The sequence below is a fragment of the Eucyclogobius newberryi genome, unplaced genomic scaffold (assembly GCF_026437365.1).
Source record: "Eucyclogobius newberryi isolate DKJ021-1_F unplaced genomic scaffold, fEucNew1.0.hap1 SCAF_10, whole genome shotgun sequence".
NCBI lineage: Eukaryota > Metazoa > Chordata > Actinopteri > Gobiiformes > Gobiidae > Eucyclogobius > Eucyclogobius newberryi.
The window spans coordinates 19,967,558-19,986,624 of record NW_027315724.1 but is presented as its reverse complement, the minus strand read 5'-3'; the positions used below and the strand labels follow the sequence as shown (position 1 = coordinate 19,986,624).

General features: G+C 47.2%; 3 protein-coding genes and 2 non-coding genes across 5 annotated transcripts; 3 read left to right on the top strand and 2 right to left on the bottom strand.

Moving 5' to 3' along the window:
* The first annotated feature begins 1,931 nt into the window (after positions 1–1,931).
* trnag-ucc (transfer RNA glycine (anticodon UCC)) lies at positions 1,932–2,003 on the top strand. The gene has a single exon. It is a non-coding gene; the product is annotated as a tRNA-Gly (tRNA).
* A 550-nt stretch (positions 2,004–2,553) lies between these two features.
* polr2d (RNA polymerase II subunit D) lies at positions 2,554–4,725 on the top strand. Its single transcript, XM_072462295.1, has 4 exons — positions 2,554–2,813; positions 3,754–3,934; positions 4,050–4,145; positions 4,504–4,725. Exons 1-4 carry the CDS (start codon positions 2,744–2,746, stop codon positions 4,580–4,582), a joined length of 426 nt encoding a protein of 141 aa, XP_072318396.1. The 5' UTR covers positions 2,554–2,743; the 3' UTR covers positions 4,583–4,725.
* Positions 4,724–8,377, bottom strand: LOC140377009 (dual specificity protein phosphatase 14-like). Its single transcript, XM_072462261.1, has 4 exons — positions 8,246–8,377; positions 6,054–6,193; positions 5,245–5,426; positions 4,724–5,121 (listed from the first exon to the last, which is right to left on the bottom strand). Exons 2-4 carry the CDS (start codon positions 6,186–6,188, stop codon positions 4,905–4,907), a joined length of 534 nt encoding a protein of 177 aa, XP_072318362.1. The 5' UTR covers positions 6,189–6,193; positions 8,246–8,377; the 3' UTR covers positions 4,724–4,904.
* trnal-cag (transfer RNA leucine (anticodon CAG)) lies at positions 7,612–7,694 on the bottom strand. Its single transcript has one exon. It is a non-coding gene; the product is annotated as a tRNA-Leu (tRNA).
* A 3,483-nt stretch (positions 8,378–11,860) lies between the features above and the next one.
* On the top strand, positions 11,861–18,659 carry LOC140376660 (uncharacterized). Its single transcript, XM_072462140.1, has 5 exons — positions 11,861–12,074; positions 13,842–14,876; positions 15,246–15,322; positions 15,581–15,826; positions 18,244–18,659. Exons 2-5 carry the CDS (start codon positions 13,856–13,858, stop codon positions 18,460–18,462), a joined length of 1,563 nt encoding a protein of 520 aa, XP_072318241.1. The 5' UTR covers positions 11,861–12,074; positions 13,842–13,855; the 3' UTR covers positions 18,463–18,659.
* The last annotated feature ends 408 nt before the right edge of the window (positions 18,660–19,067 follow it).

Genomic DNA, 19,067 nt, shown 5'->3' with positions numbered 1-19,067 from the left:
AGTACAACGTATATTAACTTACCAATATATTAGTATATTATTCATAAATCAAAATACATCTGATTTGACTCTTTAACTGTATCTTTTTTGTACTGTGAACCCTCGTTTATCGCGGGGGTTACGTTCCCAAATGAACCGGCGATAGGCGAAATCCGCGAAGTAGAAACCTTTACTTTTTTACAGTTATTATACAATGAAATACTCCATAAAACATTGAAGCTCACGCGCTCCGCTCTCACCGGCGTGTCCCGCAGCACACATGAGCGCTCTCACCAGCCTCGCAAACTTGAATTTGGCAAGCGGTTTTACGTACGTGTACATATTAATCCATAACGTTATTGACACACAGGTCGAGAAGACGCGGAGAGACTGTTTAGCCAATCAGAATGCAGAACACAATGCATGATGAAAATCCGCGAAGCAGCGAGACCGCGAAAAGTGAACCGCGTTATAGCGAGGGATCACTGTATAAGATTTATTTTAAAGTCTAAACAAAACAAAGAACATGACACAAAGATGGGACTTACATCAAACATCCAAATGGTCCTAAACGTTTAGTCCGGTGCATCTGTCCCAATCATGGATCTGTTATATTGTCCATAATGTCCATAATAATTCAGTTGTTTTCAAAATGTGTCATTTACTGCAAAATGTCAGTAGATTTTAAGTCATGTTTTGTATCTCCTCTAAACTACCCTCTATTTTTTTACATTTTAGTTTTTCCTCCTTTTTTTTTTGTGGCTCAAATTCCTGACCTTTGACCTCATGATGATCTCCATTAAGTTTCCAGTTGATTTTGTCGAGTTCGATGTCGTAGAAAATGTGATTTCAACCACTTTGACGTCCGCTTTCACGGCAGACCTTTAGCTCCGCCTCCGTGGTCAGGTGGGGGATGAATAAAGTCTAAAGAATAAAGTCTGGCGGTAATGTAACACTTGCATGCCAGCCGCCATAAAACACCAAAGAAGAAGAACACGCAACTACATACAAACGTGCCTAATGCATGTGTGGAAATGTACTTGAGAAATCTGATCATGATTGGATTTCTGGAGTTATCAGATTATGTACGTCATGTTAAGAGATAAAAGCGTGGATTTTTTTTTTTTTGCCCAAGAAGTGCCCACCAGCTCAGAGGGCGAGAGGACAAACATTAAGAATGTTCTCTCAGCCTGTGGTTACCCGGCTTGGGCTCTTAACAACGGTAAAAGAGCCAAAAAGCAGGAAAAAAGAGAAACGGAACCAAGAAGGAATTGAGTCTCTTTAAGACACACCCTGTTTCACCCTAAGGACAAGATGCAACACAAAAACAGAGCAATGTAGTTTATTCTGTCCAATGCAGTGAAGGAAGTTGTAAAGAGCGCCACATAGTGAGACTAAACATCTACTGCACAAGAGGCTTTATCAGCACAGAAGAAACTGGAGTTCAGGACCACAGAGCGCCGTGCATCTTCATCTTAAAGACACAAACCACTCTATCAAAGACAGTGAGGAGAAGATTCTGAGCAGGAGAAAATATGGTTTGAAAAAGGAGTTAAAGAGGCAAACTTTGAAAATCCCCTTTAAACAGAAATGGAGGTTCAAGTTTCCAATAATATACAACAGCATTTTGAAGCCATTGGTGAGCTGCAGCCAGATAACAATAGGATTCATATGGCCCATCGCAGGACTGTTATGGTAACAAAGAGGATTAGTTTAAGGGGGAAATTAAACAAATAGATAAAGGACAGGCTATTATCAGGAGCTGTGCGAGGCTGAATAAAGTGTATTATTGATGAAAATGTGATAGTTTAACATTTTTGCACATATATTTAATAATTCCACTGGATGTATGTGTTTCATGTTTCATGTTCATGTGAGTCTGTTTAGTCCAGACAAACATTACCTAGATCAAACAGAGAAGAAGAAATGAGTTGTGCCTAGGCTTAAAACACGCGTTGGTGGTATAGTGGTTAGCATAGCTGCCTTCCAAGCAGTTGACCCGGGTTCGATTCCCGGCCAACGCAAAATTTTTTCCACTTTTTTGACAATTCCATCGTTTATGTTTTTCACCAAGTCACTTTCACAAAATTATTCATAAACTATAATATTTTACTATACTACGCTAAACACGCGGTTCTTGTTACGCTCGCTTTTTGTGTGAAAACTAAAAGCAGGAAAGACACGCTTTGATCCGGTGTTATGGGATATTCTGATCCCTTTGATTCTAAATGACATTAACGCGATGTAAACACTCTGAGGACTCTGAGGTGTTAAGTGTAAATTATGTTATTTAAAGCCTTTAAATAACATTATTTATACTTAACACCTCAGAGTATGTGCTTGAAATTCATTTAAACCACTAGATGTGAGGAGTTTTGTCCTTCTGACTCAGTGTTCTTATGCTAATGCTAATGTCCAACGTCTAAAACTTTCAAACGTTTTCAAATAACAAAAACAGCATCACTTGTCAAGAAAAGGTAAAAATAAACCCATATCTCTGTTTCCTGTAATGAAACACTGCAGGAGAATCGGGGAGCAGAATATCTCCGAACACCGGAAGTGACCGGAAGTGTTTTGAACGACGCTTCCGCAGACGATTGAGTTCTGCTGAATTTATCTGTTTTTCCCTCTTCTCTTCGTGTTGGTGAAGCTTCGTGGAGCCCGTGGACCGGTGCAAGCCCCGGGAGGAGTCCGTGGACCCCGTGACAGCGGGTTTAGCGCCGCATTTGGAGGTTTTTGGTGGTGTTTTGTGCGGTCAGGTGTCATGGCGACCACGGGAGCTGCGCTCGGAGCCGATGTGGAGGAGGACGCGTCTCAGCTCATGTTCCCCAAAGGTCTGTGTTTATGTTTAATTCTATATCCGTGTTTATGTTTAATTCTATATATGTGTTTACGTTTAATTCTATATCTGTGTTTATGTTTAATTCTATATATGTGTTTACGTTTAATTCTATATCTGTGTTTATGTTTAATTCTTTATCTGTGTTTATGTTTTTTTCTTCTTCTGTATCTGCCTCTGTATCTTCCTGCGTTGTACCAATGAAATTTCCCCATGTGGGACAATAAAGGATTATCTTATCTTATGTTTAATTCTATATCTGTGTTTTAGTCTGATTCTACATCTGTGTTTGTGTTCCTCATGAGTTGTTGTTGTTGTTCGTGTTCATCATGTCTTGTTGTTTGTGTTGTTTGTGTGTCTCGTGTGTTGTGTTTCTCGTGTGTGTCTCATGTGTTGTTGTTTGTGTGTCTCGTGTTGTTTGTGTCTCGTGTGTGTCATGTGTTGTTGTTTGTGTGTCTCATGCGTTGTTGTTTGTGTGTCTCATGCGTTGTTGTTTGTGTGTCTCATGTGTTGTTTGTGTGTCTCATGTGTTGTTGTTGTGTCTCATGTGTTGTTGTTTGTGTGTCTCATGTTTGTCTCATGTGTTGTTTGTGTGTCACATGTGTTGTTTGTGTGTCTCATTTGTTGTTGTTGTTTTTGTTCCTCATGTGTTGTTGTAGTTTGTTCCTCATGTGTTTTTCATTTGTTGTTTCTCATGTGTTGTTGTTGTTTGTGTATCTTGTGTTGTTGTTGTTGTGTGTGTGTCTCATGGGTTGTTGTTTGTGTGTCACATGTGTTGTTGTTGTTTGTGTGTCTCGTGTTGCTGTTTGTGTGTCTCATGTGTTTTTGTTGTTTGTGTGTCACATGTGTTGTTGTTTGTGTTCCTCATGTGTTGTTGTTTGTGTGTCATGTGTTGTTGTTGTTTGTGTCTCATGTGTTGTTGTTTGTTGTTGCAGAGTTTGAGCACTCTGAGACGCTGCTGAACTCTGAGGTTCACATGTTGCTGGAGCACAGGAAACAGCAGAACGAGAGCGCTGAAGACGAGCAAGAGCTGAGCGAAGTCTTCATGAAAACACTCAACTACACGGCACGATTCAGCCGCTTCAAGAACCGAGAGACCATCACCGCCGTGCGCAGGTGACGCCAGGGAACACGCCAGAACACACACTCCAGGGAACACGCCAGAACACACACTCCAGGGAACACGCCAGGGAGGTCCTGGTCTTGATGTTCTTGTCTCTGTGGTCCACAGTTTGCTGCTGCAGAAGAAGCTTCATAAGTTTGAATTGGCGAGTTTAGCAAATCTGTGTCCAGAGGCAGCAGAGGAGGCCAAGGCTCTGATACCAAGGTACAATGCTACTACTACTGCTGCTGCTGCTGCTACTACTACTACTACTACTGCTGCTGCTGCTGCTACTACTACTGCTGCTGCTGCTGCTGCTGCTACTACTGCTGCTGCTGCTGCTGCTGTCACTACTGCTGCTGCTGCTGCTGCTGCTGCTGCTACTACTGCTGCTGCTGCTGCTGCTGCTACTGCTGTCACTACTGCTGCTGCTGCTGCTGCTGCTGCTGCTACTACTGCTGCTACTGTCACTACTGCTACTGTCACTACTACTGCTACTACTACTATTTTATTTTTCTACATTCCACATTTACAATCCACTGTCTGAAGTGATAAATGTGACTCAGAATAACTTTGTGTCCAGTTTGGAGGGACGCTTCGAGGACGAGGAGCTGCAGCAGATTCTGGATGACATTCAGACCAAGAGGAGCTTCCAGTACTAGACCAAAAACCAGGTCCAGACCAGGGTCCAGGGGCCAGAGGTCAGGACTCGCAACTTGAACGTTTTTCCTCAGAAGAAGAATCCAGACCAGTTTGTGTTAAAATATGTAACTTTTCTGCTTCTTATTAAACACTTTTGTACAAACGTGTCTTAAATGACTGATGTGAAACTGAAACATGTGAATGAAACGACGAGACTACTTTATAACTGGATTAAAGCCACACTGTGGAAAATGCATCGCATCGTAACAGGGAAAGAGAGCGACTGCAGCGCCCCCACATGGACTCTGAGGACACTGCATTAGCACAGACCGAAGCAGAGTCTTAGCCGTTGATGCAGATGCCCTCCCCCCGGTCCCGGTCCTGGTCCTGAATATGGGGCAAGACTCCGGATGCGGTCCGGTTCATCTGGACTGTGGACCGGTTCTGGACCCGGAGCTCGTAGTTCATGAGCTGCCTCCAGAACCCGGCGTTGATCCGAATAAACGGACGAAATTCTAGAACCGAAGTGTAGGACTGAGCCAGAGAGAGACCCGAGAACCTGAGGAGAGAAACGGGTCTGAACCAAGGACTAAAGCAGGTCTACACCAGGACTATACCAGGACTATACCAGGACTAAACAAGGTCTAAACCAGGACTACACCAGATCTAAACCAGGACTAACCGGATGAGAAAGGCGAGGACCAGAGCCGGGGACCTGCTTCTTCCTGCCGTACAGTGAACCAGGCAGTTTTGGTTCTGAACCAGGTTCTGTTGGATCTTCTCTGAGACGAGGTCGAAGTACTGGTCCAGAGGAGCGTGTGGGACATCCTGGACCGGGATCTCAACCACAACCAGACCTGGGATCTGGAAGAGTCCACAGGAAGAACTAATGAGGAAATCAATTAAACAAGTCGCCTGGATACGCTTCATAAATCTGATCTAAATCCTCTTGAACAACACTTTTTAATCCTGAGGTTGATCTGAGCTGTTCACATAAAAACGTTTATGTGAAGTACTTCTAAGTTTGAGTGTGTGAGAGGCGTGGCTAAAGCTAGCGTGCACAGGAAGTTTTGCCTCATTTCTTTGACTTCTCTCAAAGCCTCTACGCCGTGTTTGAACCTCTCTTTATGTCACGCTAATGCTAATGTCAGACACATTATGCCCTGAAAATATCAGATTGTGGCTCTTGACAAAGCAAGTGTCGTGCGGCGATAAACAGGAAACGGCTGATGCTAACATGCTTTGTGTTGCTAAGGCTCGACATATAAGTTAGCATCAGTGGAAATACTAGTTTTTTGTCACCTTTTGTTACAATAAAAGTCTCTCAGTCACTTTTTGTCACTTTCTGGTGGGTTTTGTCAATGTAAGACACTTTTAGACACACTTTTGTTGCTTTTTCTTGCTTTAAGTTGTACTTGTTTTTTTTAAAGCTTTTTTATGCTTTTATTTGGTTTCAGTCGCTTTCAGTCACGTGTTTGTCGTGGCGTTCACCTCAGGATATCGGACTCCTTGGACGCCGCTCGCGTTGACGATGAGTTTGATGTTTCTTTGGGTCAGAACCGAAGCCTTCAGAGCTGGATCCAGACCAGACAGAAACAGACCCGGACTAACCTGAGACACCGACATGAGACCTGGGACAGAGAGAGACCGGGACTGAACCAGGACTGCAGAGGGCCTATGTGTCGAGGGCCCGGCTCTTGCGATGGAAAAAAGGCATAACAACCGCCGTACAACAGTTCTTCTCCGTGATTGGCCACAAATGTTGAAGCTTCACATCAAGCTGCATCGCCATTGGCTGTCATGCATGTTGTAAAGGCCCCATGTCCAGCAGCACTGGAGGCGTGAGTTCAAATCCCGCTTGGGACATAAAAAAAAATAAAAAAATTCCACCTGATGATTTAAGTCACGCCAAATGCTCTACAGGATGTGAGAGGCTTTTGAAATTAATATTTTGTGTTCACGTGACTTTAGAGACTTCACAGAGTTTGTGCAGGAACGTCAGTTTAAAACTGTGAGTAAATTAAATCTTCTCCTGTAAAAGCTCAAAACACGACTAAAACGTGAAAGAGCTGCTGAAAAAAGGCATAACAACAGCCGTACAACAGTTCTTCTCCGTGATTGGCCGCAAATGTTGGAGTTTCGCATCAAGCTGCATCGCCATTGGCTGTCATGGCCCGCATGTTGTAAACAGCCTCATGTCCAGCAGCACTGGAGGCGTGAGTTCAAATCCCGCTTGGGACATACATTTTTTTTTCAAGCTGCATCGCCATTACGCGAAGCTTCAACATTTGGGCCAATCACGGAGAAGAACTGTTGTACGGCTGTTGTTATGCCTTTTTTAGCAGCTCTTTCACATTTAAGTCGTGTTTTGAGCGTTTACAGGAGAAGATTTCATTTACTCACAGTTTTACACTAAAACTGATGTCGTGACGTCTCTGCACAAACTCTGTGAAGACTCTAAAGTCACGTGAACACAAAATATTAATTTCAAAAGCCTGTCTCGTCCTGTAGAGCATTTGGCGTGACTTAAATCATCAGAGGGAGTTTTAATTTTTTTTTAATGTCTGAAGCGGGATTTGAACTCTGGCCTCCAGTGCTGCTGGACATGGGGCCTTTACAACATGCGGGCCATGACGGCCAATGCAGCTTGATGCAAAGCTCCAACATTTGCGGCCAATCACGGAGAAGAACTGTTGTACGGCTGTTGTTATGCCTCTTTTCAGTCGCAGTCGCGAGGGGACACGGGCGCTCGGCACACGGGCCCTCGGCACACGGGCCCTCGGCACACGGGCCCTCGTGCCCTCGGCACACGGGCCCTCGGCACACGGGCCCTCGGCACACTGTAGCAGCTCCTTCACGTTTTAGTCGTGTATTGAGCTTTTACGGGAGAACATTTACTCTAAAACTGATGTCGTGACGTTTCTGCACAAACTCTGTGAAGACTCTAAAGTCACGTGAACACAAAATATATTAATCTCAAAATCCTCTCCCGTCCTGTAGAGCATTTGACGTGACTTGATTAATCAGAGTAAAAAAGACAAAAGGCTAATGTCAGAAGTGGGATTCGAACCCACGCCTCCAGAGGAGACTGCGACCTGAACGCAGCGCCTTAGACCGCTCGGCCATCCTGACAATGAATATGGAACATGACGGAAGTACAAGATATAAATCAGCTTTCTCTCTGGGCATAAAACGCGGTTTATACACGTCAAAGTGAATTATGATTTAATTCAGAACATGTGTTTATCGAGTTAATATCAGTAAACATCGATAGAATAAGATAATAACAATTTATCGATTATTATTTTATTATTCCGGGTCGGTCACGTGGCTATGAGTCACCGCGAGGTTCGTTTCACTTCTGTTTTCAGCAAATGAAGCTCCGAGGTAAAAAATCTGTGACTCGTTTGTGTTTATGACTTTATTGATTATTAATGACATTATTAATTATTCTCACAAACTTTGTCCGCTTAATGCCGTAAAACTGACGGTGTTACAACGCGTTTACAGCGGCGCAACAGCGAATCCCGTGTCACAAACGATAGAAAGAACGTTCACTTACGAGTTATTTCTCTATAGTTTGCAGAATATAGATATTTTAATGTTTACATTTTTAAATCTAAAGCTGTGAGAAGTTCGGCTCGGTAAAAACGCTGCAATATTGAACAGATTTAAGTGTTTACCTTCTGTAAGTTGGACGTTTTTCGCCGTCGACACAAATTCGGGAAATAAAAGCTTGATTTGGTGCAAAATTGACTAATAACGTGACATAAAATCATAACGAGTTAAACAGCTGAAGTTTAGAGAGTTTAAATCGCGTCTTTAAGGTTTATTTTTAGTCAAATCCCGTTTCCGCAAACCAGAACTTCAGAATAAAAGCACAAAACTAATTATACTTCAGTAGAAATAGCATTAAAAATAATGAATGAGCCACAATTACGTTCTGGAAAGAGTTTCAGATGTAACGTAGCTGTAATAATCACGTAATGCAACGAAATAAATCGCATCTGCAGTGTCCCGTTTTTCCGGCAGGTGGCGCGAGAGATCGACAGTCAGGGATTTTTTGTGCTTTTTTTTATTATTATATTAATAATAATAATAATAACTTTTATTTATATAGCGCTTTTCAGTGACCCAAAGACGCTGAACATAATAAAAAAGGGGGGGGGGGTATTTACAGACAGGGGGGACAACACGTACAGAACACATTAATATACAGATAAAATGAACAAGACAGAAGAAGTAGAGAGAAAAAGATGGGGATGTAACAGGGGGTAGAAGTGTAGGCAATGGGGTAGAGGAGGCTAGGGGTAGGGGAGGTCATAGGCTTGGGTGAAGAGGTATGTTTTTAGGCGGGATTTGAATGTTGTGAGTGAGGGAGAGTGGCGGACAGGTTGGGGGAGGGAGTTCCAGAGTCGGGGTGCTGTTCGGGAGAATGCTCTGTCGCCAAAAGTTTTGAGTCGGGATGTTGGTGCAGTCAGGGTGAGAGAGGAGGAGGATCGGAGAGCTCGGGTGGGGCGGTGGGGGATGAGGAGGTCAGACAGGTAGGGGGGGGCAAGGTGGTGAAGAGCTTTGAAGGTGAGGAGGAGTATATTAAAGTTTATGCGCTGCTTGATGGGGAGCCAGTGGAGAGAGCGGAGAACGGGAGTGATGTGATCACGGGACCGGGTGTGGGTGAGGAGGCGGGCAGCGGAGGTTTGGACCATTTGGAGTCTGTGGAGGGAATGGGAGGAGATGCCAGTGAGGAGGGAGTTGCAGTAGTCAAGGCGGGAGGAGATGAAGGCATGGATGAGGGATTCAGCAGCGGGGAGGGTGAGGCAGTGTCGGATTTTGGCGATGCGGCGGAGGTGGAAGTATGAGGTCTTGACAATGTGGCTGACATGGGGAGTGAAGGAGAGGGTGGGGTCCATGATGACACCGAGATTGCGTACCAGGGTAGAGGGGGTGATGGTCGAGGTGTCGATGCTGAGTGAAAAGGGACCAGTTTTATTGAGAGTGGATTTGGTGCCAATGAGGAGGAGCTCTGTTTTGTCACTGTTCAGTTTGAGGAAGTTGAGAGTGAGCCATGATTTTATTTTAGAGATGCAGGTTTCGATGTGGCTGAGGGGAGGGTTTTGGGTGGATTTGGTGGTGAGGTATATCTGGGTGTCGTCAGCGTAGCAGTGATGGAGTTAATGGAGACGGCAGTCATGGAGCTGTTGATTTTGGAAATTTTGTCATTGAAGGCAAGGAGGAAAGAGTTGCAGAGGTCAGGGGAGGAGGGTGGAGTGATGTCCGGTGGCTGGAGCAGCTTGTTGACGGTGGAGAACAGGGTGCGAGGGCTCCGGTGGGAGCTGTTGATGAGGGTGGAGAGGTGGGCAGATTTGGCGGCTTGGAGAGCGTCACGGTAGGAGGAGATGTGTAATTTGAAAGCTTCGGCGTGGACGGTGAGGCGGGTTCTTTTGAGGAGTCGTTCGAGTTGGCGGCCAGTCTGCTTCATGGTGCGGAGTTCAGGGGTGTACCAGGGGGCGGGGTTGATGTATGAGACGGAGGAGGTTTTCCAGGGGGCTAGGAAGTCAAGGGAGTCGGAGAGGGTGGTGTTGAGCATGACAGCATAGTCGTCGGGGGAAGAGGGGGGGGAGTCAGGGGGGAAAGCAGAGGATATGAGCTGGGAGAGCGTGAGGGGGTTGACTGACTTGATATTGCGGTAGGTGATGGTGCGTTTTTTGGAGTTGTGGGGCGAGGGTAGGGGGGCAGAGAAAAGGATGCAGAGATGATCAGAGAGTGGGAAGGGGAGGGGGTGGGGCTTAGATATGGGTAGGAGAGAGGAACAGACTAAGTCCAGAGTGTGGCCTTTGGTATGGGTGGGGAAGTCAATATGTTGGGTGAGATGGAAGCAGTCCAGGAGAGAGAGGAAGTCGGATGTCAGTGGGGCGTTGGGGCAGTCAATGTGGATGTTGAAGTCACCAGTGAGTAGGAGGCGGGCAGAGAGAGAGGATGCGATGGTGAGGAGTTCAGACAATTCAGTGAGGAAAGAGGGGTGGGGCTTTGGGGGACGATAGATCAGGATAGCGGTGATAGAGTTGGGGAGGGAGAAGGCGAGGTATTCAAATGATGAGATGGATGGAAGGTTTAGGTTCAGTTCAGTGATGGATGTAGATTTTTTATGAATAACAGCAAGACCTCCCCCACGCCCGGAGAGGCGGGGTTTGGCAGTGTAAGTGTAGTTGGAGGGAGTGGCTTGGTTGAGAGCATAGAAGTCCAGGGGCTGTTGCCATGTTTCACAGAGGAGAAGCAGGTCAATGTTATTGTCCAGTAGCAGTTCAGATATAACAGGTGATTTGTTGGCGAGGGAGCGGCAGTTCAGCAGTGCAAGGGAGATGGATGGGGGCGCGGAGATGGATGGGGGCGCAGGGGTGGGGGGGCGGAGGTTGCTGAGGTTGGCAGTGCGGCAGGTGGGGGTGACAGGGGGGCGAAAACTAGTCCAGAGTGAGGGGATAGGTGAGCCGTCGTTGGAGTGTTGGTTATGGGAGAGACCAGAGCCCCTGTGGATGTAGCGGGGCCGGCGAAGGATCCCAGCTGAGCTAGCTGCAGAGGCAGCAGCAGCTGGGAGACGGTGGTTATGGTTGAGGAGGTGAAGGTCAGCAGCGGTGTAGGTGAGTAGGCGAGAAGTTGGTGGAGCGGTGGCCTGGAGGCGTGGGAGTGATAGTCCGAGGAGGAGATGGAACGTAGCAGCAGATGAGAGTAATCCAGTTAGAATGTTGGCGGTGGCTAGAGGCTGGTTAACTAGAAGCTGGTGGGCAGAGAGTTGTGAAAAAGCAGCAGTGGACCGGGTGTTGAAGCTGGTGGAGTGAGTGGCGTTGGTTGCCCCAGACCTTGTCTGCACGGCAGGGAGGCCCCGCGATACCATGACGGACCTCCGCAGGTGTTAAGCCAGCTGTTAGCTGGCGGCTAGGGCAGTAGATAGTCCAGGAGTGAGGGAGGAGATGAGCGATGGACGGTGCAGTAATGTCCGATGAAGTTAAGGAACAGGGATGTAGACAGAAGACAACACAGAGACGCGGGAACAAAACAAAACAATGGAAACGACTAACAAAACAAAGACGTTGGGACAGAAGCGGCAGTCCACATACCAGACGCCGGCGTTGCTCTAGCCCAATCAAGACGCATTTGAGTCCAGTTTTGTGACCAGATCGCCCCCGTCTGTGGAGCGGGGGAAAGCAGAGAAACGGGGCTGTACCTTGGTTGTATGGGGCTGCTTTTCTCCGGGTGGAGCCGGTGCCCCGCTCTCCGTGTCTGCTCCTGTGGCGGGCTGGGGCCACACCTTCGCCCAGGTACAGACCTCCGGGGCGGCGGGTGCGGGAGCGCGGAGCCGGTGTTCGGGCGTGGAAACGCCGGTGCAGCGGAGGAGAAGCGGCGCCGCTCGCTCGTGGTGTGTGCGGCTCGTGGCTGTGCGTGCCGCTCGTGGTGGAGCCGGTGATCGGACACGGAAACGCCGGTGCAGCGGAGGAGAAGCGGCGCCGCTCGCTCGTGGTGCGTGCGGCTCGTATTTAGAACATGATGAACAAAAACGATCTTCATTTGAGACGTTGTTTAGGTATTGAACATATTTGCTTTTTATTTTAATAGCGTTTTTTTCAATTCAACTTTATTTGTACAAAACATTTTACAAACAGGAACGTCAACAATACAAAATAAAAGCAACACATAAGATAATACAATAAAATAAGTAAATACAATTAAATAACACTGATAAATAATTCAAATCAAATGAATAAAAGACTAAATTAAAAACATTTCCAAGCAAAATAAACACATTTACTACAGACTCAGCCATCAGTTACACATGGATCCTGAATGAAGTGAAATTATTTTAAAATGTATTTCCAAAAACACAAAAACAGTTTTACAAACTTAAGACAAATGTAAAAAAAATAATAAAAAATGAAATCACCTTCAGACTTAATTTGAAAATGGTCATACTTAAAATATTTAACACTTTTAGGATTGATGTCATTGTGTTTCATTTAACATTCTGTGCCGCTTGTATTTTTATGTGATTGTTTTTAACTCTGGCTATGTTCTGCATTTTGTTAGTTTACATTAAAAACATAACTTTTAACTTATATTATTCTATGGCTTTAAAATCTGGCACAAATCAATGCAGTCGAAATACTGTCATACTACCATGAATACTACCATGAAAAACCAAATATTCTTTATGTAATTCTCATTTACAGTTTTTCTTTGTGCGTCATTGCTTTTTTATCAATACATTTCGACAATTTGACTGTGGTATCTGTGTTTGACCATTTATTACACATTGTTTTTGTTTTTGTTTGTGACGGTCGTCGTTAGCGACAGACACGACTCGACATGAACCTAAACACACCGGTTTGTGTGGTTTCCATCCGTCGTCACAAAACATCTGAACAAACACATTTCATACAAAAACGACGTCACACAAATAATGTACATTTTACACAAACACATTTCATATTCAGCCCAAACATTCAGTTCAGATTAAAGTCAAACTGACACTTTAAATGAGCAAGTTTTTTCTCTCAGATTCAAACTTTGGACAGACAAAGACCAGCTCAGCTTCAGAAATATCTTCAAAAACTCCTTAGAGGGAACGGGGTCTAACAGGCTCATGTCAGGGACGCTTTGGGGCTCTCAGGGACGCTTAGTAATACTTGGGAGAAAGCTTAGGGACGCTTTGGGACACTCAGGACACCCAGGTACGCTTTGAAATGCTAAGGGACCTTTTGAGACACTTTGGGGCGCTTTGGGGCTTTTAGGGACACTCAGGAAAGCTTAGGGACAATTAGGGACGCTCAGTATGCCAAGGGACACTTTGGGCACACTTGGGGACAGGTTGGGACACTTGGGGGCAACTTTGGGGACACCGGGGAACACTCTAGGGACACTCGAGGACACTTGGGAACACTTTAGGGGCACTCGTGCACATTAGGGGACACTTGGGCACATTAGGAGACACTTGGGGAAACTTGGGTGAGACACACTGAGAAAAGATCCATTTGTCCCGTGTTTGTTGTTTACGGTGTGAAAATGACCAACGATAAAAGAAACTTAGAGTTGCTCTGATGCGGCGGCCATCTTGGAACAACAAACCGTCGCTAAAGTTGCTAAAGTCGCTAAAGTTGCTAAAGTCGCTCATGACGACACTTAATATTTTTCAAGTGTCGTTTGACTCGTTAAACAAGAGTCGATGAGAGATGAGTTTTAAGAGAACATATTCAAACGTTTGTCATGATTTTCTGTGTTTTTCTCCCTCAGACTGACGCGCTGTCATGACAACAGGTCAAAACTCGAAGAAAAACAGCTCCAGAAGCGAAAATTTAATCCTGCCTCTCGTCCGGTACCATCCGAGCATCACGACCGCTCTGATCCACGACCGGAAACGTCAAACGACCAACGAAACGCAAAAAACAATTCGTGCGGGAACTCGGAACGACTGGACGAGACGCGAGAAAGCCGTGGTCGTGCCTCGAGTGCGGTATCACCCGAGCATATCGCACGAGAGCGGAAAAACCTCTGCGAATCCAGGAAAAATGGACAAACCCGAGCTTGCGGAAGACGTGGAGGACGGTTTAGGTCCAGAAGGTGGCGCTAGAGGCGAGGAGGAAAGTTCAGCCGACACCAGAAGCAAAAAGAAACCAAAAGGACCAAAGAAGACGGCTAAAAACACGCGGTCAGGAGGCGGAGCATGCAAGATAGGGCCGGTGAACGGGGCGAAAACGGAAAAAGCAACGGTCGCCGGGGACGATTCAAATAAGTTTTCACAAGTTCAACCGCGAAAAGAGTCGAAGAAAAAGGTGAAAAAGGCGAGAAATGTGGGTTCACGTGCGACTGAGGAAGAGCCTTGTGGTGGAGATTGCGAGATAGAGTCAAAGGATGAGCGAAAAGAACGAACAAAAGTAGAAACTAAAGCGTTAACGACGGCGAGAAGCGATGGAAACGATGTGGAGGGCGCGGCGGGCGACTCGGCGCAAAAACAAGCAAGAAAAAAGTCTATAATATCTAAATATTCAAACCAAAATTCTAGAAATAACAAAGAAAGTGCCAGTGCTGATTCTGGTGGTGCAGATGGTCTCGACCCGGTCTTGCTGGAGCCCAGACCAGGGTCATGTCTGGACCCGGGCCTCGTGGACCAGGTGGAGGTCCAGACCAGAGGCCAGAGGACAAACCCGAACTGGTTCAGGTTCAGGCAGAACCGGATCACGGCGTCTGTGGCTCATTCCATTGCTCGCTCTGGATTTGTGAACGGGAAAAGTACGACTCCACCAGCGTCGTACGTCAAGGCGGTTTTAGGTACTAAACCAGGACTAAACCAGGGCTAAACCAGGACTAAATCAGGATTAAACCAGGGCTAAACCAGGACTAAACCAGGACTAAATCAGGGCAAAACCGGGACGAAACCGAGACGAAACCTGGACTAAACCGGGACTAAACCGGGACTAAACCAGGGCTAAACCGGGACTAAATCGGGACTAAATCGGGACTAAACGGGACTAAACCAGGGCTGAACCAGGACTAAACCGGGGCTAAACTGGGACGAAACCGGGACTAAATCTGGACTAAATCTGGACTAAACCAGGACTAAACCTGGACTAAACCAGGGCCAAACCAGGACTAAATCGGGTCTAAACCTGGACTAAACCAGTGTTGTGTGATTGGCAGGTGAGGGTCGGCGTGTTGAGACCAGAGCCATGTCGTGGGGAATCGAACACGAGAGTGAAGCCGTCCACAAATATCAGGTCCACATACATGACACATGTGAACATCACACACTCATACACCACATACATGTGGGCGGAGCCTATTGTACATAATAGCGGTAGTTTGGTTTGTAACGCCCAGAACAGCAGCTGCCTCCAAGTGCAGTAAAAAGTATCAGCTGTAAAATTACTTCAGTTAAGTAATTTTGCTTTTCTACTTCGACACGTTCCACAGCTGACATGAGTGTGTGTGTGTGTGTGTGTGTGTGTGTGTGCGTGCGTGTGCGCCCACTGCAGGAGCAGCAGAGCACCGCACTGGGCCGGCCTCTCCTGGTGCTGGACTGTGGACTCTTCATCGACCCCGCTCGGCCCTGGTTGGCCGCGAGTCCCGACGGCATCGTGACGGACGAGCGAACCGGCCAATGGCTGCGCTGCCTCGAGGTCAAGTGTCCGTACAAACATCGAGAGAACTCAGTGCTGCGGGCGGCGCGGGACGACAAGAGCTTCTGTTTGGAGACCAGCGGCCAGCAGGGGGCACAACAGGTAATACACGCCACAGCAGGGGGCGCAACAGGTAATACACGCCACAGCAGGGGGCGCAACAGGTAATACACACCACAGCAGGGGGCGCAACAGGTAATACACGCCACAGCAGGGGGCGCAACAGGTAATACACACCACAGCAGGGGGCGCAACAGGTAATACACGCCACAGCAGGGGGCGCAACAGGTAATACAGGTAATACACGCCACAGCAGGGGGCGCAACAGGTAATACACACCACAGCAGGGGGCGCAACAGGTAATACAGGTAATACACGCCACAGCAGGGGGCGCAACAGGTAATACACACCACAGCAGGGGCAGCAGGGGGCGCAACAGGTATGACACACCACAGCAGGGGGCGCAACAGGTAATACACGCCACAGCAGGGGGCGCAACAGGTAATACACGCCACAGCAGGGGGCGCAACAGGTAATACACGCCACAGCAGGGGGCGCAACAGGTATGTCACGCCACAGCAGGGGGCGCAACAGGTAATACACACCACAGCAGGGGCAGCAGGGGGCGCAACAGGTATGACACACCACAGCAGGGGGCGCAACAGGTAATACACGCCACAGCAGGGGGCGCAACAGGTAATACACGCCACAGCAGGGGGCGCAACAGGTAATACACACCACAGCAGGGGCAGCAGGGGGCGCAACAGGTATGACACACCACAGCAGGGGGCGCAACAGGTAATACACGCCACAGCAGAGGGCGCAACAGGTAATACACACCACAGCAGGGGGCGCAACAGGTAATACACGCCACAGCAGGGGGCGCAACAGGTAATACACGCCACAGCAGGGGGCGCAACAGGTAATACACACCACAGCAGAGGGCGCAACAGGTAATACACACCACAGCAGGGGGCGCAACAGGTAATACACACCACAGCAGGGGGCGCAACAGGTATGAAACACCACAGCAGGGGGCGCAACAGGTAATACACGCCACAGCAGGGGGCGCAACAGGTATGACACACCACAGCAGGGGGCGCAACAGGTAATACACGCCACAGCAGGGGGCGCAACAGGTAATACACACCACAGCAGGGGGCGCAACAGGTATGTCACACCACAGCAGGGGGCGCAACAGGTATGTCACACCACAGCAGGGGGCGCAACAGGTATGTCACACCACAGCAGGGGGCGCAACAGGTAATACACGCCACAGCAGGGGGCGCAACAGGTAATCAGTGTTGGGAAAGTTCACTTTCTACATGAACTAGTTCAGTTCATAGTTCATACATTTTAAAATGAACTAGTTCAGTTCATAGTTCATAATTCAAAATTTTGAACTAAGTTCACAGCTCCAAAAAATTAACTAGTTCAGTTATTTTTTTCAATATTATGCAATAATTGTTCTAAATTATTTCCACAGCCCAAATACAACCACAGGCAGCAATTATTTTATTAGTTTATTGCTGAAAATATGTGTCAGATTTCATCTTCATATCCAATTTTTAATCCTTATACAACCAGGATTTACACTCCCATTGAAGGGACAGACTTCCCCCATGTGTTGCTGTCCATTCAGCACCACACTAGCAGCAGTAGCAGCTTTCAGCCCCACAGAATATTCTCAAAAACATGAGGGAAAACTTGCTGGGCAAAGATTGCACATAAATGTTAGATTGTTCCCATCCTCACCGACCTTATCATAAAACTCACGTAAATGGTCGTAGAAGGGCGACTCCTGCTGTTCTGTTGACTACACGCTGCGGTCGCGTCCGTGCTACTTTTTGTTTTGATGAGCATCTGCAGTGCGGTGTAACAAGCGAAATCTCTGTCCCAGCGATCTATCGCCTCTACAACTGGAGCTCTCACACTTGCCAGAGGCTCTTTTTGGGCAACTTAACGGTGTGTTTCGCCTGGAAGTCTCTAGAAATCTGACACTTTATTGAACGAAAATAAAAAGAACGAAGATGCCGTTCACAGACACCAGAATGAACGCGTTCATATTATCGTTCGTCAGCAGTAAAACCGTTCGTTCAGTTCACGTTCACCAAAATTATGAACGCGTTCATGAACTTTAGTTCAATGAACGCGTTCACGTACAACACTGCAGGTAATACACATCACAGCAGGGGGCGCAACAGGTATGACACACCACAGCAGGGGGCGCAACAGGTATGACACACCACAGCAGGGGGCGCAACAGGTAATACACATCACAGCAGGGGGCGCAACAGGTATGACACACCACAGCAGGGGGCGCAACAGGTAATACACATCACAGCAGGGGGCGCAACAGGTAATACACATCACAGCAGGGGGCGCAACAGGTAATACACATCACAGCAGGGGGCGCAACAGGTAATACACATCACAGCAGGGGGCGCAACAGGTAATACACATCACAGCAGGGGGCGCAACAGGTAACCTGGCGCTCTGACCCGGCTCTCTGTCCACAGTTCTCGCTGAAGAGGAATCACCAGTACTTCACTCAGGTCCAGTGCCAGCTTGCCGTCACTGGACTAAAGATGGCCGACTTCGCGGTCTTCACTCGGCGAGAAATGGTCGTGGTCCAAGTCGATTTCGACCCAGACTTTTGGGACAAGACCGTGTCCAAACTGGAGCGGTTTTACTCCAAGGCCGTGATCCCAGCGCTGAGAGAGAGGAATCCAGCCTAGCAACCAGAGGACTGAACCAGGACTGAATCAGACCATCTTTTCTCCCTGCTTAAAACCTTCACCTCACCGTCTTCAAACGAGTGATTAGAGGCTTCAAGATGGAGATGCACGGCGCTCTGAGGTCCTGAACTTGTATTTCTTCTGTGCTGATAGAGCCTCTTGTGTAGAGGCTGTTTAGTCTCACCTATGTACCGTTCTTTACAGCTTTCTTCACTGCATTGGATCGAATAAACTACATTGCTCTGTTTTTGAGTCGGCAACTTGTCCTTAGGGTGAACCAGTTTTTGTCTTAAAGTGTTTCCTGGTTTAAAATAAACAGGGACTTCGTGTTGTCTAAAAATTCTCTGCAGTTTTTCCAACAGGCCAGAGACATAAGGGATAGAAACACCCTTCCTTCTCTGTTCAGTTTCCCTTTTGTCCTGCTTCTTGGTTCTCTTCACTCTGTTGAGAGCCCAAGCGGGGTAACCACAGGCTGAGAGGGCATTTCGGACATGTTTTTCCTCTTTCTTCTTGCCCTCTGAGCTGGTGGGCACACCTTGAGCTCTGTGTTGTAAGGTTCTGATCACACCCAGCTTGTGCTGTAGTGGGTGGTTGGAACCAAAGAG